Source organism: Cynocephalus volans, chromosome 2 (assembly GCF_027409185.1).
Source record: "Cynocephalus volans isolate mCynVol1 chromosome 2, mCynVol1.pri, whole genome shotgun sequence".
NCBI lineage: Eukaryota > Metazoa > Chordata > Mammalia > Dermoptera > Cynocephalidae > Cynocephalus > Cynocephalus volans.
Genome location: NC_084461.1, coordinates 159,544,327 through 159,572,317, shown reverse-complemented (window position 1 = coordinate 159,572,317; position 27,991 = coordinate 159,544,327). Strand labels below are relative to the sequence as shown.

Sequence of the window (27,991 nt, the reverse complement as noted above, 5' to 3'; positions counted from 1 at the left end):
GAGCACTGACCTTCCTATATCCCATGCCTGCTCCAGCATTTCTTATGGCAGTGATGGTCACCACAATAAGGTCCAAAAACCTGGGAGTCAGTTGTGACCGTGCCCTCTCCCTCAAACCACCAGTGATTCCTGTTGATTGCAATAATATCAGTTATAATTTAACACTCATGTAGCATATCTTTCATGCCAGGAAACATTCTGAATATTTTATATGTATAAACTCACCTGCTCTCTTGAGGTGAGGCCATGTGATTAGTTCTGACCAAATGTTACCAAATTAGGCTCTCGTGTCCCAAAGTCATAGAAATGAACAACACACCCAGCAGTAAAGCCTGCACCCCTTAACCCTTGCCCTGTAAGGGACCCTAAACAGTTCCCCTTGGGGGCTAGCTTCTCTGTAGCCACCCCTCTTATGCATAAGTGTATCTTCTCTATTAATAAAGTGTTGCTTGCTTTATTGCTGCGTGCCTTGTTCATTTCTATGACTTTGGGACCTAAGAGCCTTTTTTTTTTTTTTTTTTTTTAAAGATGACCAGTAAGGGGATCTTAACCCTTGACTTGGTGTTGTCAGCACCACACTCAGCCAGTGAGCAAACCGGCCATCCCTATATAGGATCCGAACCCGTGGCCTTGGTGTTATCAGCACCGCACTCTACCGAGTGAGCCACGGGCCGGCCCTCAAATGATCATTTCAAAATGCAAAAACAACCCCAGCCCCCAGTCTTCTTCCTGCACAGCACCCAGGGTAAAAACTCAAATCCCTGACAAGGTGTTCAAAGTCCTGTGTACTCTGCTCTACCCTCGTCTGCCCCAGGTACCCTCACTGAGCTCTACCCTCACTGGCCCCTGGTGGGGGGGAATTTGCATATGCTGATCAATCTTGGCTGCCCAAGCTGAGGCCATTCCTCCTCTCCCGAGGTCTTACTGCTGACCTCACTTCCAAGTGACTCTGCCCTTCCAAGCACAGTAATTTCCCCCATTATAAGCTTTCTCAGCCCCATAGACCTCACCTTTTCAGCAGTGAGTGAGGTGACTGTGGGCAGGACTCTGGGAGAATAGTGACCAGGTCGATGTCAGTGCATGCATGTGTCTACATGGCTAGTAACTCAAGTGTGTTTGGCACACGGTGGGTACACAGAACATTTGTTATAAATGAATAAGGGAAGGAGACATCTAACAAAACGGCTAGCAGTGGGATGAGGTGAGGCTTTAGGCAGGGCTTCCAAACTTCTACTGAGCCAGGGACACAGCTGCAGAAGACAAAGGACTCTTGCTTTGAATCATGTTTTGAAATGCACTGCGTTACCAAAAAAAAATCTAACAACACTGGTATTGAAATGCAAATGTCAAAATATAAAAACACATTTGTGATACAGAAATATCTGTGATTCTTTATTAACTCATTAAATTATAAGATCTAGATGCAGGAATAATAAGTACCAGAAATATGAAGTTACTACTTTGAGTGTAACAGCGATTTTGAGGTGTCTGCAATAGCTATAGTGCAATACATGAAAATTCCTGTGTCTTCTGTCATGACAGTCACAGGTACAGCTAATTCTACTGGATTTTGTTGCCTCCATTCATAATTGAAGGATATACCAAACCAAGTTTCAGTTAGAGGTTAGCGAAAATAAAGATGCGATTTTTTTTCTCATCTCAGCTCCTGGACCTCCCCAATTCTGGGTCCCTGGATCACAGGTTAAGGATGGAAAAAACGGCCTCCTCCAAGGACTGTCCCAGAAAATCTCCAGGAAAACAAAGTGGGTGGAGAGGGCTGGCAAGTAATCACAACACAAAAGGGCATTTTCACTGTGAAGCAAAAAGAACAAAGAAGGAAAGGCCTACAGCCTGAGATTTGGAGAGAAAGCAGGACTGTGCCCACTGGGATCCATCTTCCCTCCTGGGTGGGGGCCAGAGTTACTGTCCTCAAGAACTGGGAGCTGAACCCTGGGGTGACAGGCAGAGCTCACCTCCCTAGAAGAGCCTGGAGGGAGTTTGGGTTGCAGGCAGGCCCAGATGAATTAATTATTGCAAGGGCACAGAGAGCAGCGGAAAATGGGAAGAGAGCCAGGCAATTGCTGCCCCTGTTTCAAAGGGAGAAATTTGGGGATGGAGAGGCTACAGTGAGGGTCAGGATAAAAACATCCTGGTGCTGGGACATCAGGCTCTCCCCTGCCCGCACCCCACAGTCCCATTTCTTCTTCCGTTCCTTTTTTTCCCTCTCTTTTTTTTTTTTTGGCAGCTGGCCAGTACAGGATCTGAACCCTTGGCCTTCATGTTATAAGGCTGCACTCTAAGTCCCATTTCTGACAAAGGCCCTGCACTCCCAAAGCATCAGGACAGAGGCCTGTCTCCTGGGTTTCCCTCATCGCTGCTCTTCCAAAACTACTGAGTGTGGAGACTCAGAAGAGTTTCCCCAACTTAGTCACTGATAGGCCATCTCATTCATTTTTACTGGTTTAATCATTTTAATATTTTCCCTTAAATCAACTCACTTTTTAAAAAAAAAAGATGACCGGTAAGGGGATCTTAACCCTTGACTTGGTGTTGTCAGCACCACGCTCTCCCAAGTGACCAACTGGCCAACCCTATATAGAAATCCGAACCCGTGGCCCTGGTGTTATCAGTACCTCACTCTCCCAAGTGAGCCACGGGCCAGCCCAAATCAACTCACTTTAAAACTTAAATGTACTTATTCAAAAAAAAAAATGTTAAGACCCTTTATATCACTACCCAAATGAAAAATCATTATCCTTTGCAACAAAGAGAAGATGCCTGTGAAAACACAGGAACACAAAACAGGACAGTTTTCCTCCAGAGGACTCCAACGAGTTCATAAAGTTCATTAGCAAGTAGAGAGAGCAGTTACAGGAAAACTGAGGAGTGGAGTCCTGTCATTTAACACAGGCACCCAGGATCAAGCCCACCTCAGCCACTGGTCCTGCCTCCCCTGCTCCTGGCATAAATAGTTCTGCAGGGGCAAACGTCCAGACGCCGCCCGCCGTGCTCCCACCCTGCCCTCCAGGTGTGGGCCTGGGCTGGAGGAGGAAGACAAAGCCCCAGCCCACTCTCAATCTGAACCCACCTCCCTTTAGACCTCTCCCACTGGGGGGGCCCAGAGGTCCTTCCCGCCAATACTGGGAACCAGAAGTCAAGGAACAGTGGTGAGGCCCAAGCAGGGAATTGTTCAAGGTGCTCCCAAAATGCCTGCCCAGAGCCAGAGTTGAACCAATCCCTGTATTATTTGTACTCTTCCTGGTTCCATACGGGCCTGGGGAAAACCTGCCATTAGAACGGGAATGAAGACGTACCAGCAAGGCGGCCGCTGCACCGTTAGGGGCCGAAGCCGCACGACGCTGCGGGCCTGACTGCTCCTCTAAGCTGCACGCTCCGCCTGCCTCCGGCCCAGGTCACGCCCGGCACCCAGGAGGCCAGACCCGTTGTGGGTTGGCCGCTGCTCTGCACCCAGACATTGGCTCCTTTACTCCTGAAAACGACCCAGTGTCCCCACTTTACACAGCAGCAGCGCCTCCCGCGCGCCCCAACACGTCTTTATCCCGCAGACCAGAAAAAGGTCCCGGGAAGGGACGTGCCCGTGGGCGTCAGTGATGGCGGCGGCCACTCCGGGCGGAGTCTCCCAGCAGGAGGCAACACCAATTCCATTCATACCTGTCCCGTCCCACCACCTAGGCCCCCTCAGACCTGGGGAAGGGTCTGAAGGTGCCCGAGAAGATAGGGTGGGGTCTGGGTGTGGGAGCTGTTACTGAGGTGTTTGGGGACTCCGGTTCACCGCCTCCCACGCCCGCCCCCGCTCCATCGCAGCCGACCCACACTCGCGATGGCCCCAGCCTCGACCTACCTGAGGCCGGAACCCTGGACGGCCCGAAGCCCGAAATGCACGAGTCCCACGCGGAGGCCGCTGTCCGGAGCCCGCCGCGGGGATCCCCGGCGCGGGTCCCCCACCCCGCCCCCGCGAGGCAATGGAGGCGGCAGCGGGTGCTGCGGCCCCTTTAAATCCGGGCCGCCCCGCCCTTCGCTGTAGACTCCGCGGCGGCCCCGGATCCAGGCCCGGCCGCGGCTCCACCGCCCAGCTCAGCCCGGCCCAGCCGCGGAGCCGAGGCCGCCGGTGCCCCGCGCCCCGGAGGAGCCGCCAGTGCGGTCCCCGGCCCGGTCCCCATCCCGGCCCGGCTGCATCCCCGCCTGGCCCCGGGCCCTCAGCTCCTCCCCGCCCCGGGGCCGGGGCCCAGCCGTCTCCCGGCCCCCGCGCCCCGGCCCCGGTCCCCCGGGCCATGCGGCCTCGGCCCCGCCGGCGCCCGTCGCGCACCCGAGGAGATGAGGCTCCGCAATGGCACCTTCCTGACGCTGCTGCTCTTCTGCCTGTGCGCCTTCCTATCGCTCTCCTGGTACGCGGCGCTCAGCGGCCAGAAAGGTGAGCCCCCAGCCCCGCCGTCGCCCGGGCCGGCCCCCGCCCGCTCCCACAGCTGGGCGCACCTGGGCGTCTGCGGCTGGCGCGGGGTCGGAGCAGGGGCCGCAGGAGGCGGCCGGAAGCCGACGCAGGCGCCCCTTCCCGGCCCGGGAGCGCGGGCGGACGCCCCTCCCATCCTCGCCCCCACTTGTTTGCTTCTGGAATAACGAAATTCTCCTCCGGCTTGGGCCGGGACGGCGGGCCCAGAGGCGGCCGGTTCCCCGTGTGGTGCTCGGGACCGGCCTCCGTGGGCACAGTTATCCCGATGCTGGGATGGTCACTCCCACTGAAGAGCTGAGGACCCATGGAGTTCTCAGAGAGGGGCACAGACAAAAGGTCACACAGGTAGCTGTGACCAGGTAGTCCTACGGTGCCAGCTCCAGGCGCCTGGGTAGGAGCAGGAACAGTGTTACTGAAACAGGTGACAGCCAGACCCTCCACCCCACGCCACCCACCGCTTTCCCACCTCTAGGCCCCAGCCCAGTGGGATGCTGCCTCTCCCCATGCAGTTCCCTGGGCCCCCTGCAGCGTTCCTCCGTGACACCTGGTCCCAGGACTCCTCCGCAGGTACCTGGGTGCCCAGGAAGACATCCTGTGGCTTCTGGCCTCTGGGGAGTGAGTGGAGGGCCTCATGAGGAGCCAGCCCAGCCCCTTATACTGGATAACTTCCTTTGTGTGGTGTCATTGGCCCACCACCCCCTGCTTCCATGCACCCAGGTGCACCTGAAGCTTGGTCAGGCTGGCCAGTTCCCCACCATGGCCCTCTGAGTCTGGAGGATGGCCGCAGGCCCCAGCTCTGGTTGAAGTCACTTGCTGGGGGGAGGGCTGGTTTGGGCTGAGTGAGGTCTGTGGCTTTCAGAGGCTCTTGTCTAGCCAGCCTGAAGCACAGGAGGTGCAGGGAAAAGCTGCTTCCTGCCTGCCTCCCAGCCTTCCTGCAGGAGGCCTAAGCAGGATCAGGCTGAGGCCTGCTGACCCTCTGCCTTCCTCTTACCAGCTGCTGCCCTGTTCTGCAACTCCACACTAAATGAGGCTGGGGGAGGATCAGGAGCATTCCTGACCCTCCAAGCCCCAACTAGTTCTACCAAGCTCCTGCCAGCCCAGCCCAGCCTATCTACTGCAGTTGTCCCTTTTGGGTGGAGGCCTGGGCTGGCATTGGGGCTCTAGGACCAGAGAGTCATAACCCAGGGACCCTGAGGGGAGACAAATAGGGCCTGCCATGGGAGGACATGGCTGGGGCAGAGGCCTTGTGGGTGGAGTGTGTTTTCAGGGGATGGATAGCTGGGACACAGTTCTCTGTAGGTAGGGTATGTCACCTGGGGGAGAGTAGCCACAAAAGCACACTGGCCTGGAGGCTTAGAGGAGCCCATATCTGAAGGGGTGGGGCAGATTCCTGTAATTGTGGGTGGGGTGATAAGCCCCCCTGCACCCTGCCCTTAGCCAGGCTACAGTGCCTGTGTACCTCCTGCAGCAGCCTCATACCCTCAGGCCAATGGCAGCAGGTGCAACATGGTCCCCCCACCTCCCTCAGGATGCCTCCTCTCCACTGGGAGCCAGTCTCCGGGAACAGCAGAGTGAGGGAGATACAAGGGGCTCCATCTAGGGCTCACTGTGCCTGAGGGGTGACATCTAGGGGGGTGGCACACAGGGCCTGGGGAGCAGGCAAGCATCCCCCATCAAAGAAGAGCAGGGGCTTAGATGCAGGAGTCTTTCCCCCTGGGGGATGGAAGCCCAGGAGCCTGTGAGGCTTGGAAATGGGGGCGTTGACATGGGCCTGCCCTGTGTCCTGGGCTGTCAGCATCTCTGTGGGGGCCCTGTAGGACCAGGTCTTCGGAGGCCTGAAGAGAAGCTAGAAATCTGGGCTATAAATTATGTGAACCCTTTTCTTTCTCACACATAGACACCTCTGTATTAAGCCCCTGGTGAAGCCAGACTAAGCCAATCTGAAGCCAGATGGATCCTCCCTTCCAGTTTGCAATGGAGTGCTGAGGAGAGGACCCAATACTTAGGGGAAGGGCAAAGGAACCAGAATCTGCAGGGAAGGAAGGTGGTAGGCAGGGAGCCAGAGAGGAAGGAGACAGCAGGAGCAGGTGGCATTGAGGAAGCACAGGGTCAAGCCTGGGAAGGACCCTTAGACCTTGACAAGATGGACCCTGGAGAAGGGTTTGGAGCCCAATTTTGTATCCACCCTTGATGAAATTTGTGAAGCATCTCTGCCAGCGCTCAAACTGTAGCCCTCAGCCAAGTACCTGCTGAGGATCCATCCCCAGAGAGGCAGACCGGAGCGGGAGGTGGCAGATGAGGTAGGTGCCGACCCTGGGCCTCAGCCACACAGCCCTTCCCAGTGGCTAGGTGGTCCTCTCTCTGGGCCTGGACTTCAGCAACAATGCACACCCTCCTTGACTCCTGGGAGAATGCAAGACCTGGAGAGGAGGTGAACACCTGCAGGTTAACAGCAGAACTTTGGCTGGGCCTGGCAACTGCCTGTGTCCCTCTGAGCCTGTTTCCCCTTCCCTAAGTACAGGGTGCAAAGGTCATGCCCTGGCTGGGCTCTTGAATCTGTTTCCTCCACCAAGAGAGAAGGGGGAGATTGTTGGTTTGTGGGCCTCAGGGGTCCTGATTACTCTGCCTTCAGGCAGAGGGGCGAGAAAACCTCCAGGACTTGCTGCTGCCCTCCTAGTTCTCAGTGATGTGGCCGTTGGACAGCTGCAGTCCTTCCCAGGGCCAGCTCCTCCCAGCCTCTCTGGAGCAGGAAGGTGTGGATAAAAGGAGAAGCCAAAGTCCCTCCAGTCCCAGCTCCTACAAACCTCTGATATGCACCATCCCCCCACAGAGGCCGGGTCTCCCCAGGTCTTGACCTTAGCACTTGAGCCGTCTCCCAGCCCACTCATCACTTCAGTCCAGACCCTCAGCCTACAAAGGTTGGGGGTGCTGGGATGGCCCTGCAGACCTCTGGCAAAAGGCCCAGCCCCCAGAGCTTGAGTTTCAGGCTCTGACAAGCCAGGACAGTGAAGCCGCAATCAGAAACCAGGGACCTTGCAGACAGCAGGCAGAGCAGGAGCAAGGGCGGGCGGGCAACTGAGAGACAGGTCTTGCAGTATTCAGGGAAATGACAGAAGGGTTGGTGTGGGCAGAAGCCGGGCCGAGGCATCCATGGGACCCATCACTTCCAGGTGAACAGAGGAAGCTTGAGACCAGGGGGAAAAGGGGGGCCCTGGGGAAGGGAGGCCAGGGTGATTTGGACAGCATTGCCCACCGTTGTACACTTGGCCTGTCCACCTGGGACATTCAAACAAAGCGTGGCCTATTTAAAGAACAGAGAAGGCCAGGGTGGAGAACAGGGCCTGGAGTCAGAGGTGGGTGTGCCCTCCTGCTCCTCCCCCAACTTCACAGAGTGACCCCACTGCACGGGGCTGCTTTGGATGGGGCCATGGCACAAGGGCTGCCTCTTAGAGGAGTAGTAGCTCCACTGCACAGGTGGGCAGTGGGGGAGGGGCACAGGCAGGTGGGCATGCACTCAGCATCCAAGCAGGAGGGAGGTGAACCTGCCACATCCACGTGGCCCTGAACTCCCTCTTTAGGGATCTGAAGGCCTCAGCATCTCCCCATCAGCTACTGCCAAGAAGAGGATGCTCCCTGTGCCCTGGTGCCGCCCATCGCTGGGTGGGTGAGTGTTGGGGTGGCCAGCTCCACGTCCAAGCGTCAGGTTTCCAAGGTAATCCAGCCCCGGAGCCTACTGTGCAGCCTCACAGATCCGGTAACCTGACTCCTCCCTTCTCCCCACCACAGGGCTGTCCTGGCTCTGTGTGGCCTCAGCCTTTAGCCCTGGGTGAGGCTCAGTGTGGGGAGATTGAGAGGCAAGCTATTGAGGTGCATCAGGGAGGATCCACTTGGCTCCTCTCCTCCATACCCTTCTCCTGCCTGGGGCTGCCCCTCCTCTTCTCCTGGGACTTGGCACTTGGCCCTCTGCCAGGGCTGTGGAAGTGGGTGTGTCCTAAGGTTACTGAACTTTGCCTCAAACATGACCTTTGGTGTACAGGGCTGGGGGTGAGGAGGGAGCAATACCATCGCAGGGCACTCTGGGGGCTGTGAACCCACCAGGATCAATGAGCAGAAGAGCTCCCTGGGGGTATGAGGGGAGTTCTGGAAGGCTTCCTAGACTTGGAGACTTGAAAACAAGGCCCTGAAGGCTACGTAGGTTTTCATTAGGCCCAGAAGACAAAAGGGATTCCAGGCAATAGAAAAAGTATGTGCAGAGGCATAGACAGTAGACAAGGAAAAGGAGGTGTGCATGATGGCAAATAAAGAGGGCAAAGGCTAGACAAGCAAAGGCCTTGAGTGCACAGCTGACGGGAACTGCTGGCATCCAGCCACAAGGATGTTTTTTATCTCATTCTTGCTCACTGGGCCCTGCCAAACCAGTGGAGCCAGGAGCTTGGCATCCCAGGGATTCTCCTCCACTGTCAGGCAGCCCTGCCTGTGTGCTGTCCCACGAGTCTACACCCTTAATGCCCAGGCTCAGCCACTGCCAGCTGGAGCCTATCTGGAGTTTCTGGCACAGGTCCCCCTAGGGTGGCATGCCGACCCTTCAAGGTGGTCAAGGCCTAGCACAGGTCTCCAGAGACCAGGCATCAGGGAGTTCAGAGCTTGTCCCCTGAGTAAGGGGGCTGTGTGGGGTGCTGTAACTGTAGCAACCACTCCCTGGGGCTGGTGTGAGACAGAGAATCCAGTGCAATGACAGCAAACAGTGATGACCATGACAGTGAAGAATGAGTACTTGGGGACACTGTCACAGACCCTGTGCCCAGGCTCAGTCCTACTTGGAGGATGGGAGGAGTGATCCAGGGAGGCTGGCTGTCCCCAGAGAGTCTTGGGGATGGGGCTGCCTATGAGCTCATCTGTGAAGGTAGGGGGTGAGGAGCCCCTTGAAGGAAGGACTGGGTCCTTGTGCCCTGGATGGGGCCTTGGGTGTCCCACCCCCTGGAAGGAGCACATGTTACAATACAAGAAGCGAGAGAAGGTTTTGCAAGCCAATGGGCAGAAAGGATTTAGTCTGAGGCTGTTCCAGACCCTGCTTAGGATTGCCCTACCTAAGGCTGGAAGTGATCCTGCTGCCCTCCCACTTCCGATGCCTCCTCAAAGGAGAAAATAACGGGGGGTAAGGAACAAACTGGGGTTTTTCTCTCCCGAGCATGAGAGTCAGTGTGACTTTATGTAACTCCAGATAGCTTGCGTGTGGCAGGCACAAGAACAGATGTAGATGGGCTATTGCTCAGATGGGTACTCAGCCGTGTGTGGGGGTACACAAAACGGGCGGTAGGACGGCTCTAGGCCGCCCCCTGGTGACGGCGTGCCTACCGCCCTCAGGCGACGTGGTGGACGTTTACCAGCGGGAGTTCCTGGCGCTGCGGGACCGTCTGCACGCGGCTGAGCAGGAGAGCCTCAAGCGCTCCAAGGAACTCAACCTGGTGCTGGACGAGATCAAGAGGGCAGTGTCAGAGAGGCAGGCGCTGCGAGACGGAGACGGCAATCGCACCTGGAGCCGCCTAACAGGTGAGCTGGGGCAGGATGAAGCATTGGGGGCGGGAGGGTGGGTAGGCTGGTCCTAAGCGCCCTGCCTGACCCTTCCCTTTTCAACCTACCCAGAGGACCCTCGACTGAAGCCGTGGAACGTCTCGCACAGGCACGTGCTGCACCTGCCCACCGTCTTCCACCATCTGCCACACCTGCTGGCCAAGGAGAGCAGTCTGCAGCCAGCGGTGCGCGTGGGCCAGGGCCGCACCGGAGGTAGGGGCGGGGACGGCGTGGGGCGAGAGGTTGGTGGCGGGGTGGTCTCCGGCGCCCGGCCGAGCGTCGCCCCTCTGTGCCCCTGTAGTGTCGGTGGTGATGGGTATTCCGAGCGTGCGGCGCGAGGTGCATTCCTACCTGACAGACACGCTGCACTCGCTCATCTCCGAGCTCAGCCCACAGGAGAAGGAGGACTCGGTCATCGTGGTGCTGATTGCCGAGGCGAGTGGGCCAGGCCGCGGGGTTGGGGGGACATTCAGAGGAAGGCCCACTGCGCTAAATACAAGGAGAAAAAAAACAGAACAACGTTCCAGAGGAAAAAGTCATCAGCTTCGTTCACAAATTTATTAAGCTAGAAAGTTAGAGAAAGAAGTATTTTAGCGCCCCCTCGTGGAGTTGCCGGTTACCTGGTTTGCCCCACCCATGGCCCTGTGTGTTCCAAAGGGCTTTTCAAACTGAGGCACCTGTGGCCCCCAGGCCCCGCCTCACTGGGCCTCAGGACAGGAGGCTCTCTCCCTTCCATGTGGGGATATCTGAAGGCTGCGCCCCATCCTCAACCCCCTCTTCCAGGCCATTTGGGGTGACAGCTGGGCTAAAAGAGGGTGCTTGGTCTCCCCACAGACTGACCCACAGTACACTTCGGCAGTGACAGAAAACATCAAGGCCTTGTGAGTACTGGCAGCCAGAGAAAGCTCGTGGAGAGACGACTCTCTGTAGATTGTTGAGCAGGCAGGCGCCTGCCTCCCCCACAAGATAGTGCCTTCCTACCATGCAGGAGGGGCTCCCCCTGTTGACTGAAGGGGGTGGATATGTAGAGGTGGCCTAGCTCCTTTGGAGCCCCACTGCCTCAGAAGGCTGGGTGGTGTGTGTGGTGGGGTAGGGATGTCTGCCTGGTGAGCCTCAAGAAAGAAACAGGGTCTTGTTGACAGCTCCCCCTTTTAGTCCATGGAGGCAGCACACCCACTGGACCTTCCTGTCCCCCAGGTTCCCCACAGAAATCCATTCCGGGCTCCTGGAGGTCATCTCCCCTTCCCCCAACTTCTACCCTGACTTCTCCCGCCTCCGCGAGTCCTTTGGGGACCCCAAGGAGAGAGTCAGGTAGTAGCAACTCTTCCCATGCCCCCAGCAATCTGCCCACCTCTGCTGAGAACCCAGTCTACTGGTATCTGAGCCCAGGGTACTTCCCTGCAGTGTGGCTGATTCCCCATTGGAGGACCCCTGCTTGGGGAGGGGGGCAGATCCTACCCATTCAGTGGCTTCTCTGTGGTAGCCACACTGGAGGTGAAAGGGTCTGAGCTCCTGAGGCCCCTACCCCTGGCCCACAGGTGGAGGACCAAACAGAACCTCGATTATTGCTTCCTCATGATGTACGCGCAGTCCAAAGGCATCTACTATGTGCAGGTCAGCCCTGACCTCCTGCCCTGTCCCTGCCCACCTGGCCCTTGATTGGGCCTGGGTGATAAGCCCTGCCCTGTCCCACACTCCTGTCTGCTCTGGCCAAATCTGAGTGATGGACCCTGCCCTGCCCACATGCCCATCCTGAGTCCCAGCTCCATTCTACCCACTCCTGTGCAGCTGGAGGATGACATCGTAGCCAAGCCCAACTATCTGAGCACTATGAAGAACTTCGCACTCCAGCAGCCCTCAGAGGACTGGATGATCCTGGAATTTTCCCAGCTGGGCTTCATTGGTGCGCTACCCTCACTCCCACCCCACTGACCTCGCCATAACCCTTCAGTCCGGCCTACCTCTCTGCCTCTCTGTTATCACCTTGATCCCAGTACCATGCTGTACCATGCCTGTGAGCCTTTGCCCAGATTGGGTCCTGCCTGGAGTGCCAGAGACAGCACTATCTGGCCTGTCTCCATCGCCCTCTGCATCAGGGAGGTCTGGGTTCACCATCCCTATCTGCCTCTTCATGCCTACACCTGTCTGAAGCCCACCCAAGGGATTTGCTGCGGGACCTTCTCAGTGGCCCCCACAGGGATGAAGAGGAGGTAGGGTACCCACTGAGAACCCCTTTTCCCCTACTCCCAACCCCCAGGGAAGATGTTCAAGTCGTTGGACCTGAGCCTGATTGTGGAGTTCATTCTCATGTTCTACCGGGACAAGCCCATTGACTGGCTCCTGGACCATATACTATGGGTGAAGGTCTGCAACCCTGAGAAGGACGCGGTGAGCAGGGGCTACACAGAGGTGGCGCACGGGCCACAAGACACAGCACACGTCTGATCACAAGGAGAGGGCGCTGTTGGCTGTGGGAGGCCCCTGGTTGCCCCCAGGTGAGTCCCTGGCCTGGGAGCAGGGGCTGAACTGAACCCTAGGGTGTCACACTCCCTCCACAGAAGCACTGTGACCGGCAGAAAGCCAACCTGCGGATCCGCTTCAAGCCGTCCCTCTTCCAGCACGTGGGCACTCATTCCTCGCTGGCGGGCAAGATCCAGAAACTGAAGGTGGGCTGTGCCACTCACTCATCTGGCCAAGTCTAGGCAGAGCAGGGCTGGGGTAGAGTGAAGGGGTGGAGCCCACCCTAACACCCCTGTCACTCCATTGCTACAGGACAAGGACTTTGGGAAGCAGGCGTTGCGGAAGGAGCACGTGAACCCACCAGCTGAGGTGAGCACGAGCCTCAAGACGTACCAGCACTTCACCCTGGAGAAAGCCTACTTGCGTGAGGACTTCTTTTGGGCCTTCACACCTGCTGCAGGGGATTTCATTCGCTTCCGCTTCTTCCAGCCATTGCGCCTTGAGCGGTCAGTGCCAACACAGGTTCACATTGGGGGAGGGGGGAGGGTGGCCATGGGGGTACAGGCCTCACCACAAATTTCTGGGCCTGCAGGTGTCCCTCCATGACCCCCAGCAAATTACTTATCCTCACCATGCCTGTTTCCTTATCTGAAAAGTGGGACTCATAATGGTAGCTACCTTGCAAGGACTAAGTCAGGCAGTGCCCCTAGGAGCTCAGTGAGAGTTGCCCATCACTGTCATCCTGGAGGAAGGCCCTGGCTTCCTGGGAGCCCACCTTGTGCACTCCTGGCCCAGGCCTGGCCTCTTCTCTGCCAGCCCTGGGCAGTGTGCCTGGGCAGTGTGCCACCCCTGCAGCAGCTCACAGGCCTGCCTGGCCGTAGGTTCTTCTTCCGCAGTGGGAACATCGAGCACCCAGAGGACAAGCTCTTCAACACGTCTGTGGAGGTGCTGCCCTTTGATGTGAGTGTGATGGGGTATGGGTGTGCACTGAGGCCTGACCCTCCCATGGCCACCAGCTCCAGTCCCTGGATTTTGCCCCGTAGAACCCTCAGTCGGACAAAGAGGCCCTGCAGGAGGGCCGCTCAGCTACTCTCCGGTACCCTCGGAGCCCTGATGGCTACCTCCAGATAGGTGAGTAGGGGGGTGAGGGGAGAGGAGGGCGGGGCGGAGCAGACAAGCCCTATTTGGGTTGGGGTTTGGGAGACAACCTCTAAGTGCTGCCCTCCCCTAGGCTCCTTCTACAAGGGTGTGGCAGAGGGCGAGGTGGACCCTGCCTTTGGCCCCCTGGAAGCACTGCGCCTCTCCATCCAAACAGACTCCCCAGTGTGGGTCATTCTGAGTGAGGTGAGGCAGGGCAGGGTGCAGGGAAGAGCCAGTGAGACCGTGGCCTAGCCCTGAGGCCCTGCCTGACCCTGAGTCTCGTTCTTCCAGATCTTCCTGAAAAAGGCCGACTGAGCTGAGGCTTCTGAGAGTGCGCTGCAGCCCTGAAGCCCACGTTTCCAGGGATGTCGTCGCTGCTGCCCCTATAGGGCCAGGCGTGGCCACAGTCCCGAAGGGTTCTGCCTGGCACTGGGCTGGGGCCGGCCTGGGGTCCGCCGCTGGCCCGGAGGCCCCAGGAGCTGGTGCTGCCCCCGCCCGCCGGGCCACGGGAAGAGGCAGGCGGCCCCCACACTGTGCCTGAGGTTCGGCCCTGGCCGCCCACCCGGAACCGTTTGCACCTGGCCAGCCGAGCCAGGCCGTTTTAGAAGAGCTTTTTCCTGGCGCCCACTCTCCCCGGCGCAAACACTGGAATGCATATACTACTTTATGTGCTGTGTTTTTTATTCTTGGATACATTTGATTTTTTCACGTAAGTCCACCTATACTTCTATGAGAGCGTGACTTGTAATAAAGGGTTAATGAAGTGTATGCTTCAAATGTGAGCGCTGCTGTACTGGCTAGACACCTCTTGGTCTGCCTCTGCCCTTGCTTCAGGTTTCCCTCCTGTCCCTGGTGCTGCCACGGGTGGGAGGTGGAGGTCCTGATGCCGGGCACCCCGACCCCAAACCACCTGCAACCTCTCTGGCCAAGACTTGCCTTCTGCTTCTGCATGTTCCAGTGCTGCTGCTGCTCAGTACCGAACCTTGTCCCCATTTCATGGGAGGGATCGCGCCACCCAGTCAATAACTCATGGGTAGGGCTGGCCCAAAATCCAGGTCCAGGCGCCCAAAGCTGTCCCTGCCCTATAAAGACCCCCTTCATGGGCATGGGTGCCCTGGCCCCAGTTGCCCCCAACGGAGGCCCTCCCTTGGCACTGCAAGGCAAAGGCATCTTCCAACCTCCTTGTTAGCCCTCCTTCGTGGGTCCCAGCTGCCCTTGTCCTGGGTCCCCAAGGCCCTGCTCATCTCTGCTTCCTGGTCTGATACATTACGGTCTCCCTCCCAAAGACCGTTGCTCTTGCTTGGAAAGCACCTTTCCTCTGCAGGCTCCACTAAGTCACGTCTTCTTCGGGGATTCTTTGTCTACTGGTAGGCTTTCTTCCCAGTGTCTAGTCTCCCAAGGCACCTGGACGCTTACTTGAGAGCGCCTATCACGACTGCATTCTTCTGTGTACCCACTGCTCTGCCGGCCTTTGCCGGGCCGCCCTGAACACCTGTACTGTTTTAAACACGGGCACCCAATGCTGAAAAAAAGGAAAGGTCCCTGCCCTCACCTGGGGAGAGACTAACAGGCTCTGGTGTCAATTGTGAAGGTCGGGGGCGGAGGGTCAGTGGAGGGGAAGGCCTGAGAGGAGGCGGACGGATGAACACAGGGAGGAGGAGCCGCGGGGTGAGCCCCCACAAGAAAGGGCGTTCCGGGCAGAGGCGGCCCCATGGGCCAGGCCTGGGGGTGTAGCCCCAGAGGCTGAGAGTAGGGCGGGAGAAGACCGGGTCGAGCCCCCCCGGGGGAGGCCCCTTTGCTTTGCGGCCCCGCCCACGCCGCCTCCGGGACTCCCCCCTCCAACTGTAGTGGCACGCGGTGGGCCCCTCCAAACTCCGCAGTGCGCGACCCCCTCCGACCCAGAGAACGCAGCCGGGGTCTGGTCACCGGAATTTTAATCACACAGGAAGGCGGAGGCGAGCACCCCTCCCCCGTGCTCTCGGACGCTCCGGCTCTTCTGCCCCAGCTCCGCCGACCTGGTGTCGTTGGTCTCAGGGCCTCCGCAGCAGCCTCGGGAGTCCCGCGAGGAGCGCGGCGCGCAGCGTGGCGGGGAGGAAGTGGACGAGCAGGCCGAGCGCCGCCAGCGCCACCAGCAGCCAGAGCGCGCGCGCGCTCGCGTACAGCGGGGCCAGCCTGCAGGCGGCGCTCAGCGGAGGCGGCGGCCGGCCCCCGGCCCCCGGCCCTCGGCCGCCGCCACCGCTGGGCTGGGTCCGCCCACCAGCCCTACTAGGACCTCCACCAGGTCCTGCACCGGCCGCCGCCGGGGTCCCGCCTAACTGCTCCCCAAAAGGCACCCTCCTCCAACAAGCTGCCCGCCATCGGCTCGGGCTGGGGCCATCGGAACCCCGCCCACGAGCGACCCTTCTCCGGCCCCACTTCGCTCCCGGGGAGCCCCGTCCCGGTTCTCACCTGAGTTGCGCCGAGCGCGCGTAGCCCTGGAAGTAGCGGAGGCGCGCGAACAGGTAGACCAGGCCGCACAAGGCCGCCGCCCCTGCGACAGGGGACGGAGGGGCAGAGTGAGCATGCTGGCGCGGGGACCCGGGGGCTCCAGTACGTCTGCCCCTGCCCCGCGCCCAGACCTTCGTGAAAGAAGATGCCGGCGACCCAGAGCGTGGCGAGGAACAGCGGGAAGTACTCGCTGCAGTTCACCCTGCGGTGGGGGCGCGATGGGATGAGGGCGCCGGCCGGGCTGCACCCCGGACCCCGCCCCGCCCGGGGCTCGCTCGCTCCCCGCTCTTGTCCTCCCGCCGTTCCTTACTGGGCTCGGAAGACGCGCTCGAACTCGGGCGGGCCGGTGGTGAGCGGTGGCGACACGCGGAAGGCCCTGCGCGCCGAGATCACCTGCAGGGAGAAGTAGGCTGGGGGCCGACGGGGAGCGAGGATCAGGTACGGATGCACCGCAGCCTCGGTCGGGGGGGGGCGGGGGCGGGCCTCCAGTCTGGCCCCGCAGTTTCCCTTCTCCGACCCCCCTTAACGACCTCTCGAGGGCACCTGTCGCCCGACCCATCGCGTGTCCTGCCCTGTGTCCGCAAAATTGAATGCGGAGGGCAGGGATGGGGTCTGGGGCGCAGAGAGGCCCTCTCCCACCTTGTGGGTGTATGGGAGGGTGATGCAGCCACGGGGACACCTGCTCCTGAATCATTTGACTTGCAAAACACAGGCAAATGCCCAGCTTCATCTCTAGGCATGGACCTCAGCTTTGGGTGCCTGGCCTAGGAAGTGCCACCAGGGCCTGAGGGAAAATCTGGCTGCATCATTGGAGGTGCAAGGAAGCACACAACCTGTGGCTAACGGTTTCTGCCCACCCATCTGCAGAACCCACCAGGAGGGACCCCTGACCTTGCCTCAGGCAAGGGTCATTCAAGCCTGGATCTCTGTGCCTCCAAACTATGACATGGGCTCTTGCCTCGGTTTCTATGTTCAGGGGTTCTGGACCCAGGCCTAAATCTGACAGATACTCTCTCCCCTGCTCCCGGGTGGTAGCAGCTGGGACTCTCCCAGCCTAACCCCAGGACCCCAGGGCTCTGCCACCCTCTATTCCAGTAGGCAGGTGCAGAGGGTGGGCTGGCCCTATGTGTTCACTGTGAGCAGGGGCCCTTCCTCTTGGCCTTAGGCCAGGCCCCAACCACACACGCAGCCCCAATGCTGAGTGTCTCCAACTCCCTGCGAGTGCTGTGGCCCTGGTGCCTTTGGTGCCAGGCCCTCTGCAGACATATCCCATCCCAAGTGCACTGGTACCAAGGGGTAGCCATGCCAGCACAGTGCTGGTGCAGCTGGAGATCAAGTCAGCCTGCCTGTCTCTTCAGTCTCTTCAATGCCCTACCCCAGGCTGTGCCTTATCTTGGCCCACACATTGTGGAACAATGGTGTCTCCAAGCAGCAGTAATATCTGGGGCAGGAATGTGTCCTCTAGGGCCAGTCTGGGAAAGACATCAAGCAGGTACCTTTCAGGGGGCTGGGGGAGTGGTTCCAACCCTGTCCAGTACCACACGGTCCCAGTATGGAGAGTCCTTTGAAGGTAGGGACAGGAGATGGGAGCTTCTTACTGGGACACCCAGAGAGGAGACAACTGGAAAGGCATTCGTCCTGGCACTCCTGCCCCCCGGCTTTACAGCTCAACACAGCTGGATGCTCCACCTGGATCCCTGAAAGCCACTGCCCTCCTCCAAGTCTTCTTTATGCTGGCCAAGGAACTACCAGCCCCCAACCCCAAGGCACCTGGCACGCCTACCTCAGTTGTGCCTCAGCAAGCGTTCTTTTCCCATCCCTCCACTTATCCCGCTTGGTCAGGCACCCCTTTCGTTCTTGGTCCCTGCCTAGGATTTCCACTGTGTGCCCTTCAGTCACATCTCCCCTCCAGGGCTTCCTCCTCTCCACTCTGAGAAAGTGCGAGCCCCTCAGCTGGGCCTTGGCACTCAGAGCCTGGGCTGGAGGCCCCTCCTCCCCCCTTTACCTGGGCCTGGTCCTGCCAGCACTTCCCTGGGGCCTGGAGGGCAGAAGGCAGGGTACAGGGATCTGAAGCCCACCCGCCTCCCAGACAGGAGCCAGCCCACCTTGCAGCAGGACTCCCAGGAGGGTGACAGTGGCCAGAAGAGCCACCTCGTCCTTCACGGTGCCCAGCTTGGATGGTGTGTGGGAGGGCTGGCTGCAGAGCTCTTAGCCCCCGTCTGCTGTTCAGAGCCCAGCCCAGGAGAGGAACAATGGCCTCAGAACTCTCCCGCCCCTTCACAGTGGAGGGGGGTGACCGTGACCACACAGAGCCCAGAGGCTGGCCAGGCTGAGAAGGCGGAAACCAGGGCCTGGGCAGGGGCAAGCAGCCAGCTGGGGACATCCTGGCCACTCCACCCAGTTCTTACCCCTTCTGAGCCTAGCCCTGTGCTGGCAGAGCCCAAGCTGTTCACCTAGGCCCACTCCAGCCTTGGGTGTATCCAGCTGCCTCCTCGCCCCTGGGTCTCTCAGGCCCTGTACACTTAGCAGTCCCAGCTGCCCTTTCATCCCAGGTCAAGTTCCAGGCTCCAGACTCACTGGCTCCCAGCCCTGACTGCCTGGCCCACCCAAACACACACATACTTATCTGTTTCCCTGCTGCTGGCCTGGGCTGTTCAGTAACATAGAACTCTGACCGCACCCTTCCCTGCTGAAGCCGTTTCCAGCTCCCTTTGGCCTCAAAATGGAGTGCAAGTGCCCCCTGCCACACTTGGCCCAGCCAAGTTCTTCCTCCTTCCAGGAAACCTGATGCCCACCAGCCACACAGTCGCTGGGCTCCATACACAAGGGCCATCTTGCTGTTGAGCCATGGTGGTCCATGGTGGGGGGCATCTGTCCCAAGGACTTCCAGCTGGCAGGGTCGGTCAGCCCACATGGGATGACTGAGCCCATCATTCTCCTGGGACCTCTGACCCTGAGTAGTCACCTGCCATTTCTGCCTGCCTAGAGTTCCTCTTGGCTCAAGGTAACAGGCCCCCCTCCCTGTCTTCCTGAAGCCCCAACTCGGCCCACACTCTGGTCCTGTGGTCTGGACAGAGCTGATTCCTGTTTCTCCCAGGCCTGTGGGATGGACATGCGAGCCAAAATCAACTGTGTGAGCCAAGGCTGACTTAAGACAGTGAGACACATTTCTGGAAACTTCCTTAGAACTTTGTGAAAGGAAGCTCAGAGTGGGGAGGGGGACTATAGAGGGCTGCAGGTGGTCACTGGCCACTCTGAGGATGGAGCCAACACAGGGCTGAGCTGAGGACTCATGTCATGGGGCCTGGGGGTCCACCTTGCCTGGAACACTCTTCTGGGTCACTTGGCCTTTTCAGTTTTGTATGGCAGCCATTTCTCCTTTTGTTTTTTTGGTTTTTTGGTTTTTTTGTTTTTAAAGATGACCGGTAAGGGGATCTTAACCCTTGACTTGGTGTTGTCAGCATCACGCTCACCCAAGTGAGCTAACTGGCCATCCCTATATGGGATCCAAACCCGTGGCCTTGGTGTTATCAGCACCGCACTCTCCCAAGTGAGCCACAGGCCGGCCCCACTTCTCCTTTTGGCTTCAGCTGGTTTGAGGTGGGTTTTTTAGTCAGTGGTGGCAGAGTCCAGATTGATACAGACACGCGGGCAGAGGCGGCAAGCAAGCACAGGCCCTGCCATGGAAGGAGTGGGGCAGAGGGACAGCCACATCACCAGGTCCTACCTGGGCCACCAGCATGCCCTGGCCCCTCTCTGCTGGTCATACCTGGGGAGTCTCCACATGTTGGGGTCACCTTGCTTCCCCCAAGCCCAGGTGCCAGCCTGAGGGCTTCGTGCCTGCTGGGCTGTCCCAGGTCCCCTTCCTTCCTCTCATCACCTAGTCAATGTCCAGTGCCTTTTGCTCATCATTGCCCCCAGGGAGACCAGATGCTCCCCAGCTGGGGACTCTGAGAGCTCCTCAAGGGCAGGCCAGGTCCCTATGCCTGTCCTCTGCTTTAAACCAAGGTAGTTGTCTCCTCCATGCTCATGGTGGAGAAATGACTGATGGAAGCCAGGACACATGGGGACAGAGTGCCAGAGAGCGATGCCGGCCATGTCTCTGTGCTTGTGAATGTGTCAAGGCTCAGCTCAGGCCTGCATGTGTGTCCTTGTGCCTTTTCACAAGCTTGGCCCTCTTCTCTGCCAAGCTCTTGTTTCCTCTGAGGCCTGGGTGTCCTCCCATCTGGGTTCATCCCCTCGGCCCTGGCAACAGGAAGCTGGGGTCTGACATCAGCAGCTTCTGTGGAAGGCCCTGGGCAGATGTACAGGGCAGGGACCTGGGTCTCAGCCCCCAGAGCCCTCCCCAGGTCCTTTGAGTCCCATCTCTCTCCCTCTGAGCTTGCCAGCCTCTCATGGCACTGCTGGGCTGGGTCCTGCCTCAGGCTGACAGGCCCGCCCAAGGCCCACCAGGCACGGCCCACCCACCACCCTCCATCCTCCTATTTAGCCGTGGAGGCACAAACATAACAGGGAAGTGAAAGCTCCTCCCTGAGCCCCTGTGGGACATGCCCTCTGTGACTACAGCCCCTCAAGACCTTGAGGAACCTTCAGCTCACCAAGGACCTCTGGGAGGAAGAAGGTCCCTCAGAACTATTTGGCAGGAAAGAAATCAGAATTTCCGTACAGTAGACCATCATAGGCAGTGCACAACTCAGGCCCTGAGCTTAAAAAAAAAAGTTTATTTTGATATTATTTTAGACATAAAAAATTTGCAAAAATAGTACACAGTCCCCATATACCCTTCACCCAGCTTCTTCTAATGTTAAAATCTTGTATAACTAGAATTCAGTGTTGTAAACCAAGAAATTAACATTGGTAGAATACTATCAAGCTATTTTTACAGATTTTATTCAAGTTTCACCAACTGTCCCATTCAAATAGTACAAAGATCTCAAGAACATGCAAAGTTGTGCCAGACAAATAAAGACCATATATTGTATGATTCCATTTACACAAAATGGTCAGAAAAGGCAAATCTATAGAGACAGAAAACAGGTCAGCGGTGGGCTGGGCTGGGAGCATGCGGGATCTTATTGGGGTGATGAAAATGTTCTAAAACTGGCTTGTGGTGGTGTTTGCACAACTTGGTAAATTTACTAAAAAATCATTGAGTTATACGTTAAAATGGGCAATTGCATGATATTTAAATTATGCCTCAATAAAGGTGTTTTAAAAAATAGTACAAAGAGGGCTGGTTAGCTCAGTTGGTTAGAGCTCAGTGTTGTAACACCAAGGTCAAGGGCTTGAATCCCTGTACCAGCCAGCCGCCATAAAAAGAAAAAAATAAAATAATAATAATACAAAGAATGCTTGTGTATCTTTCACTCAACTTCCTCAAATGTGAACATCTTTTTTTTTTTTTTTTTTTAAAGATGACCGGTAAGGGGATCTTAACCCTTGACTTGGTGTTGTCAGCACCACACTCAGCCAGTGAGCGAACCGGCCATCTGTATATGGGATCCGAACCAGTGAGCCACGGGCCGGCCCCAAATGTGAACATCTTATAAAACAAAAGTATAATTACTGGAATAAGGAAATCAGATTGATATCAAATTATTAACTAATCTACAGACCCTTTTTAAAAAATTTAATAAGTTTATTTTTATACTGATGAAATTTCTAAAGTTATAATAAACAATTGCCATCACAATATAATTAACAGACTACTACAAAATACTTTTTCATTTCCACCTACCCACTCTACAGATCTTTCTCAAATTTCAATAATTGTCCCATAATGTCATTTTTCTGGTACAGGATCCCACATTGCATTTAGTTGACATGTGTCCTTAATCTCCTCCAATCTGGGACAATTCCACAGTTCCTCAGTCTGTCTTTATGTTTCATGATCTTGACACCATTGGAAAACACCAGTCAGTTATTTTGTAGAATGACCTTCAATTTGGTTTTGCCTGATGTTTACACATGATTAGACAGGGTTATTCTTTTTGGCAAGAACGTCACAGAAGTGATGTTGTGCACTTCTCAGTGCTTCACATCAGAAGGAGCGTGATCTCGCCACATCTTATTACAACTCTCAGCTTCCTCCACAAAGAAATAAACACCTATATATCGTGGAGGGTCTTGCTCTTGATGTTTTAACACATCCTGCCCCCAGCCCATGCTCCACCCTGCAGAGTCATCTGGCAATTCACAGCTCTGACCTTGTCCCTCCTCCACCTGATGCTGTTCAGGCACCTGGGGTCCCTATGCACTCCTGGGACAAAATGCACCCCCAGACTCAAGCACATTTTTTTCTTTTTAACAGATGTATTGAGATATAGTTTACATACCATACTATTCACCCAATTCAATGATTTTTAGTATGTTTGCAGAGGAGTGCAACCATCATCATAATTAATTTTGCAAAACACTTTTCATGTTGTAAACATTATCTTTTCACTTTCTTGATGGTATATTTTGAAATACAAATTTTTAAATTTTGATGGTGTCCAATGTATCTGTCTTTCGGTTGCTTGTGCTTTTGGTGCCATGTCTGAGAAACCATGGATTGCCTAATTCAAGATCATGAAGATTTACACCTGTGTTTTCTTCTAAGTGCTTTTTTTTTTTTTCACTGTTACATGAGGACTTTGATCCATTTGAGTTAAATTTTTGTATATGGTGTGAGATAGGAGGTTCAAATTCAAATTTCATTATTTTGCATGTGAGTATCCATTTACTGCAGTACCATTTGTCAAAGGCACTATTTTTCCCCAATGAATGGTCTTGGCAACCTTGTCAAAAATCAACTTACCACCAGTGTGAGGGTTTATTTCCGAACTTTAGATTCCATTCCACTGACCTATTTGTCTGTCTGTATGCCATGTCACACTGTATGATTAGTGTAGTTTTTGTTGTTGTTCTTTGTTTTACACATTTGATAATGTTTTGGGGTTTTTCCCCTTTTTAAACAGACTTTCTTTTTAGAGCTGTTTTAGGTTCACAGCGAAATATAGCAGAAAGTACAGAATTCCCATATGCCTCTTGCTCCCACACGTGCACAGCCTCCCCCACTGTCAGTGTCCTCACCAGAGTGCTACGTTTGTTACAATGGAGGAAACTATGTTGACATATCATCACTACCGAAAGCCCATAGTTTACATTTAGGGGGTCACTCTCGGTGTTGTGCATTCTATGGGTTTGGACGAATTTTTAATGACATGTATCTATTATTATAGTAGCATACAGATAGAGAGTCCAGAAGCAAACACACATATATGGACAATTAATTTTTTTCATGAGCCACATTTTTTATTTGCTCACTTCACTGCATTTGAAGTACTCTCCAGGGCTGGCCAGTTGCTCAGCTGGTTAGAGCACAGCCTTATAACACCAAGGTCAGGGGTTCAGATCCCCATACTGTCCAGGTGCCAAAATAAAGAAAGTACTCTTCAATGACCTCCTTGGCCTGAGATTCTTTGCCATAGTCCTTAATTACTACACCAACCGCTTCATAGAGTTTTCCTTCTCTGTCAGTTTTACAGAGGCCTACACGTTCCCCTAGTTTCTTGTTGTCCTTAATTAGGCTGACCTGGTGTTCAAAACAAAGAGCCTCCACTAGCTTGACATACATAGGCTCATCACAGTGGATGCAAGGCCCCAGATATGGGCTTCGTGTCTAAGGCTTCGTAGCTTGACAAATTCCACGTGCTATGCTGTCACAGAGGGAGGCGGTCTCAGCACCTTTTGTAAGCAGTGTTAACGTCTATTTTGCCTCCAGCGGCAATGCCTGCCTTGGCCATAGCTGTCGGTTACAGGTGAAGCCAAAGTTTGAACACACCTGAGCCTTGACCTCCACACAATTCAGCGGCAGTGGGGAAAGAGCTAGACAATTATTTTTTACAAAGGTTAAAGACCCTGTGGTGGAGAAAGGAGAACCTTTTGAACAAGTGGTACTGGGATAATTGGACATCCATATGCAAAGAGAAAACTGGAATCCATACCTCTCACATATACAAAAATTACCTTCAAATGGATCATAGACCTAAATGCAAAACCTAAAATGATAAAACTTTTAGAAGAAAACACAGGAGAAAGTTTTTGTTCCCTTGGGTTAGGCAAAGATTTCTTATGACACAAGCGATCTGCAAAAGAAAAAACAAATTGGACTTCATTAAAATTTAAAACTTTTGCTTCTCCAATGATGCTGTTAAGAAAATGAAAAGATAACCCATAGACTTGGAGAAAATATTTGAAAATCATATATCTGATAAAAGATTTGTATCCAGAATATATAAAGAACTCTCGAGTGCTTGCTTTGGCTGCACAGATACTAAAATTGGAAAAACCCAGAGAAGATTAGCATGGCCCCTGAAAAAAAAAAACTCAAAACTTGATAGCAAGAAAAGTTACCTGAGTAAACGATGTACATCCTTTTAGGGCGGGATGAGGGAAAAACACTTGTCCTAGAGCTGATGTGGTCTGGAAACTGGGTAAGGGGCTATGAATTTTCCCTGGGGAACTAAGCTGGCTTTCTGCTTATCCATTCCTGATTAATCTCTTCTGGTTATATCTGTTCAGCCATGTGCCCCTGTTGGCTGCCCATCTCTCCTGTCCTAGGAATACCACACTTGCTGTGAGTCATCACTGTAACCCGCCACTCTAATCTTGGTGACCATCAAGGTGGTCATTGACCCCTGGCTTCTGACAGTTAACTGCTGCCACTTCGCCTCTATTATTTCTCATTCTTGTCATCGACATTGTGTGTCATTGTCACACAGAACCCACTTGTGTAATGGCATCTCCATCATCGATCCCAGACATGGCCACTAGGGGATTTGAACACTCCTCGTGCCCCCTCACCAGTGCATTCCCTTTTGCCTCTGTAAACAGTGTGCATCAGGTAATGGGGACTACCCAGACCCTTGAGGATTGTTGAACACGTAGACTGAGTTAACCATGACATTTAGAGACCCAAAGCACCATTATGGCCCCCCACTAGTGCAGGGGGACACGGGGTCAGGCAGCAAATCCAGGTGTGTTCCAGGCCTCCCCAGTAGGCTTCCAGCCCAGCTCCCTCTTTAAAAGACTGCTGTTGTCATTTCCTTGGTTCCTGGATGTCTCACTAAAATGGTCATGCTTGGCAGCCCACAGTATGCAAAAAAGAGTTGACACAAAAGGCTGAGGCAACTAACCTTGGAAAGGCTTGCTTGCAAGGTTGGCCCTCAGCTGTCATTGGGAACTAAGATTTCAGGAAGGTTCTCATCATTAACTGGTAAGAATGGCTCACTAAGCCTAAACTGTTTGGGTAAACAATATGGTTTATGTTGAGCATCTGCTTTCCTTTGGGGAGTCTGGAATTTTGGTTCATGCCAGATGGAGAGTGTTTGCTTGACTGGCCCCCAATAAAAACCCTGGGTGCTGAGTCTCATGACCTTTCCTGGTTGGCAACATTTCACCCGTGTTGTCACAACTCATTGCTAGGGATTACGCACATCCTATGTGACTCCACAAGGAAGGGGCTCTTGGAAGCTTGAGCCTGGCTTCCCTCATACTTCACCCCATGCACATTTTTCCCTTTGCTGATTTTTCTCTGTATCCTTTCATCATAATAAATCATAGCTGTGAATACTGCTGAGTCCTGGGAGTCCTCCCAGCGAATCATCGCACTGTGGGCGGTAGTCTCAGGGGCCCCAGACACAGGCAGAGAGGTCCTAGCAGGTGGCAGTGGACTACTGCAATCTCAACCAAGTAGGAGCCATAATTGCAGCTGCTGTCAGGACGTGGTATAGTTGCCCAAGTAGATTGACACAGGTCTGAGTGTATGTTGTGCAGCCATTTTTTTTTTTTTTTTTTTTTGTCGTTTTCGTGACCGGCACTCAGCCAGTGAGTGCACCGGTCAGTCCTATATAGGATCCGAACCCGCAGCGGGAGCGTCGCCGCGCTGCCAGCGCAGCACTCTACCGAGTGCGCCACGGGCTCGGCCCATGTTGTGCAGCCATTGAATATGTTCCTTTCCATTCTCATCTGAAAAGGGGATTAGAAGCTCTCATCTTCACATGGGATGGACAGCATTACATATCTACAGTCCTGCCCCAGGTCTATTTGAATTTATCCCAGTTCAGAGGATACTAGACTCTCTGGACATCCCACAACATCACATTGGGCCACTATACTGATGATGTCATGTTAATTGGCCTGATGGGCAAGAAATACCAAGTATATTGGAAGCCTTGGAAAGACTCCAGAGGGTGGGGGCAAACCTTGCAAACAGTCAGGGTCAGAGGCTTTGCCCCGCAGTGAGGTTCATTAGGCGGTGGCATCCGCTCAAAAATAAACACGAGTCATTGCACTTTTGACCTCCTACCCCTAAAAAAGGAACACAAGAGTGGGTGGGCCTCTTGGGATTTTGGATGTAGTATATTTCATACTTGGGAGTCCTGCTGTGACCCATTGATCAAGTGACACAGAAGGCTGCCAGCTGTGGGTCGGGCCAGAGCAAGTAAGGGCTTTGCAGAAGGGCGGGGCTGCAAGGCAAGCAACCCTCCTGATTGATCCACAAGATCCAGCAGATCCCTGGTGCTAGAAATATCTGTGTAGATAAGAGCCATGTGGTGCAAAAGCCCAGTAAGAGAGTTGGCATGCATACCCTTAGGGTCCCAGAGCGAGGCTGTACGTTCCTAGCAGGGAATGTACATCATGCCAAAAACAAAATAAGACAAAACTCGACCTTGGGACATTGGGGCACCGTGTGGTTATGTGGCCAGAGCAGACGACCACATGAGTCGGTTCTTTCAGAGCTAAGTAGTCACGCAGTGGGATGGGCACAGAGCCATCAAATAGGATGCATGATGGAAGTGGTGCTCCAGCTGGGCTCCAGCAGGGTCTCAGGGCACAAGTAAGTTCCCATGTCACCCACCACTGTGGTGCAGGCACCTCTCCCTGACACTGGCCAAAACCAGCCCACAGGGGAGGAGCTCCCTTTGGCCAAAAGCTTGTATTTTCAGGCTCCTTATGGTGTCTTTTGATGCACTGAAGGTCTTCAACTGACTGTAACAAGTTAATCAGTATGTTACCTTATGGTTAGTTCTTGGTGCATCTTGTCTTAGAAAGTCTTTCCAACTCTGAGGTCATCAAGATATTCTCCTATATTATCTTTTTAAGGCTTAATAACTCTTGCCTTTCCCATTTACGTCTATAATCCACTCGGAATACATCCGCTTATGGTGTCAGGTTGGGGTTGCATTTTTTCCCAAAACCTTTTTTTAATGTAATTTCAGACTTAAAGTTTGCAAAAGCCGTACAAAGAATTGCAGTATACCCTTCACCCAGGTTCCTATCACACACACACACTCACACACACATACATTTTTCTGAACCATTTGGGGGTAATTCACACACAAAATGACTTTTACTCATAAATACTTTGGTGTGTATTTCCTGAAAGTGAGGACATTCTCTTATACTCCTATAGCTACAGTACAATTATGAAACTCAGCAAATTAGCATTAAGACAATACTATTATCTAATCAATAGACCTTAATCAGATATTATCAATTGTTTCAATGCTTCAAAAGTTCATGTGTTCAGAGATCTTTCATGTCTTTCATGAGAACAGGTCGGTTTATTTTGCAGAAGTCCACCAATTTGGGTTGTCTGAGATTTCTGCACAATTATAATCGATGTGTGCACTTTTGGCAAGAATATGAGAGGAGTGACCCTGTGTTCTCGGTGCATTATGTCGGGAAGCACAAGATGTGAATCTGTCCCACAGCTGATGATATTGCTAACTGTGATGTTAAGATTGTGCCTGCTGGCTTCTCTACTGTAAAATGAGAACTGCGAAAACCTTTCACAGGGAACCACCATGTCCGAATCCC

General features: G+C 54.7%; 2 protein-coding genes, 1 long non-coding RNA gene, 1 other non-coding gene and 1 pseudogene across 8 annotated transcripts; 2 read left to right on the top strand and 3 right to left on the bottom strand.

Annotated features, from left to right (window-relative positions):
- Positions 1-11: 11 nt before the first annotated feature.
- Positions 12-4,000, bottom strand: LOC134371111 (uncharacterized). Of its 3 annotated transcripts, none has more exons than XR_010022703.1 (3): positions 3,863-4,000; positions 3,315-3,490; positions 12-129 (listed from the first exon to the last, which is right to left on the bottom strand). It is a non-coding gene; the product is annotated as an uncharacterized LOC134371111 (long non-coding RNA). The 3 variants fall into 3 exon arrangements; XR_010022701.1 differs by lacking the exon at positions 12-129 and adding an exon at positions 1,513-1,812; XR_010022702.1 differs by lacking the exon at positions 12-129 and adding an exon at positions 1,513-1,777.
- Positions 4,001-4,084: 84 nt separating this feature from the next.
- On the top strand, positions 4,085-14,407 carry MGAT4B (alpha-1,3-mannosyl-glycoprotein 4-beta-N-acetylglucosaminyltransferase B). 3 transcript variants are annotated; one of them, XM_063088120.1, is made up of 15 exons: positions 4,085-4,432; positions 9,833-10,018; positions 10,112-10,252; positions 10,398-10,474; positions 10,874-10,920; positions 11,237-11,350; positions 11,578-11,653; positions 11,828-11,942; positions 12,297-12,427; positions 12,598-12,705; positions 12,812-13,005; positions 13,381-13,459; positions 13,543-13,630; positions 13,731-13,843; positions 13,931-14,407. In XM_063088120.1, exons 1-15 carry the CDS (start codon positions 4,336-4,338, stop codon positions 13,952-13,954), a joined length of 1,590 nt encoding a protein of 529 aa, XP_062944190.1. In that variant the 5' UTR covers positions 4,085-4,335; the 3' UTR covers positions 13,955-14,407. The 3 variants fall into 3 exon arrangements, with proteins under 3 accessions (XP_062944190.1, XP_062944189.1, XP_062944191.1); XM_063088119.1 differs by having other exon boundaries at positions 10,341-10,474; XM_063088121.1 differs by lacking the exon at positions 13,731-13,843 and having other exon boundaries at positions 10,341-10,474.
- Positions 14,408-15,599: 1,192 nt separating this feature from the next.
- Positions 15,600-19,057, bottom strand: LTC4S (leukotriene C4 synthase). Its single transcript, XM_063087689.1, has 6 exons — positions 18,922-19,057; positions 18,232-18,333; positions 16,437-16,536; positions 16,258-16,328; positions 16,088-16,169; positions 15,600-15,811 (listed from the first exon to the last, which is right to left on the bottom strand). The coding sequence occupies exons 1-6, from the start codon at positions 19,055-19,057 to the stop codon at positions 15,670-15,672; spliced, it is 633 nt and encodes a 210-aa protein (XP_062943759.1). The 3' UTR covers positions 15,600-15,669.
- A 1,300-nt stretch (positions 19,058-20,357) lies between these two features.
- Positions 20,358-23,913, bottom strand: LOC134370658 (small ribosomal subunit protein eS12-like; annotated as a pseudogene).
- Positions 23,914-24,419: 506 nt separating this feature from the next.
- On the top strand, positions 24,420-24,525 carry LOC134371343 (U6 spliceosomal RNA). Its single transcript, XR_010022777.1, has one exon. It is a non-coding gene; the product is annotated as a U6 spliceosomal RNA (small nuclear RNA).
- Positions 24,526-27,991: the final 3,466 nt, after the last annotated feature.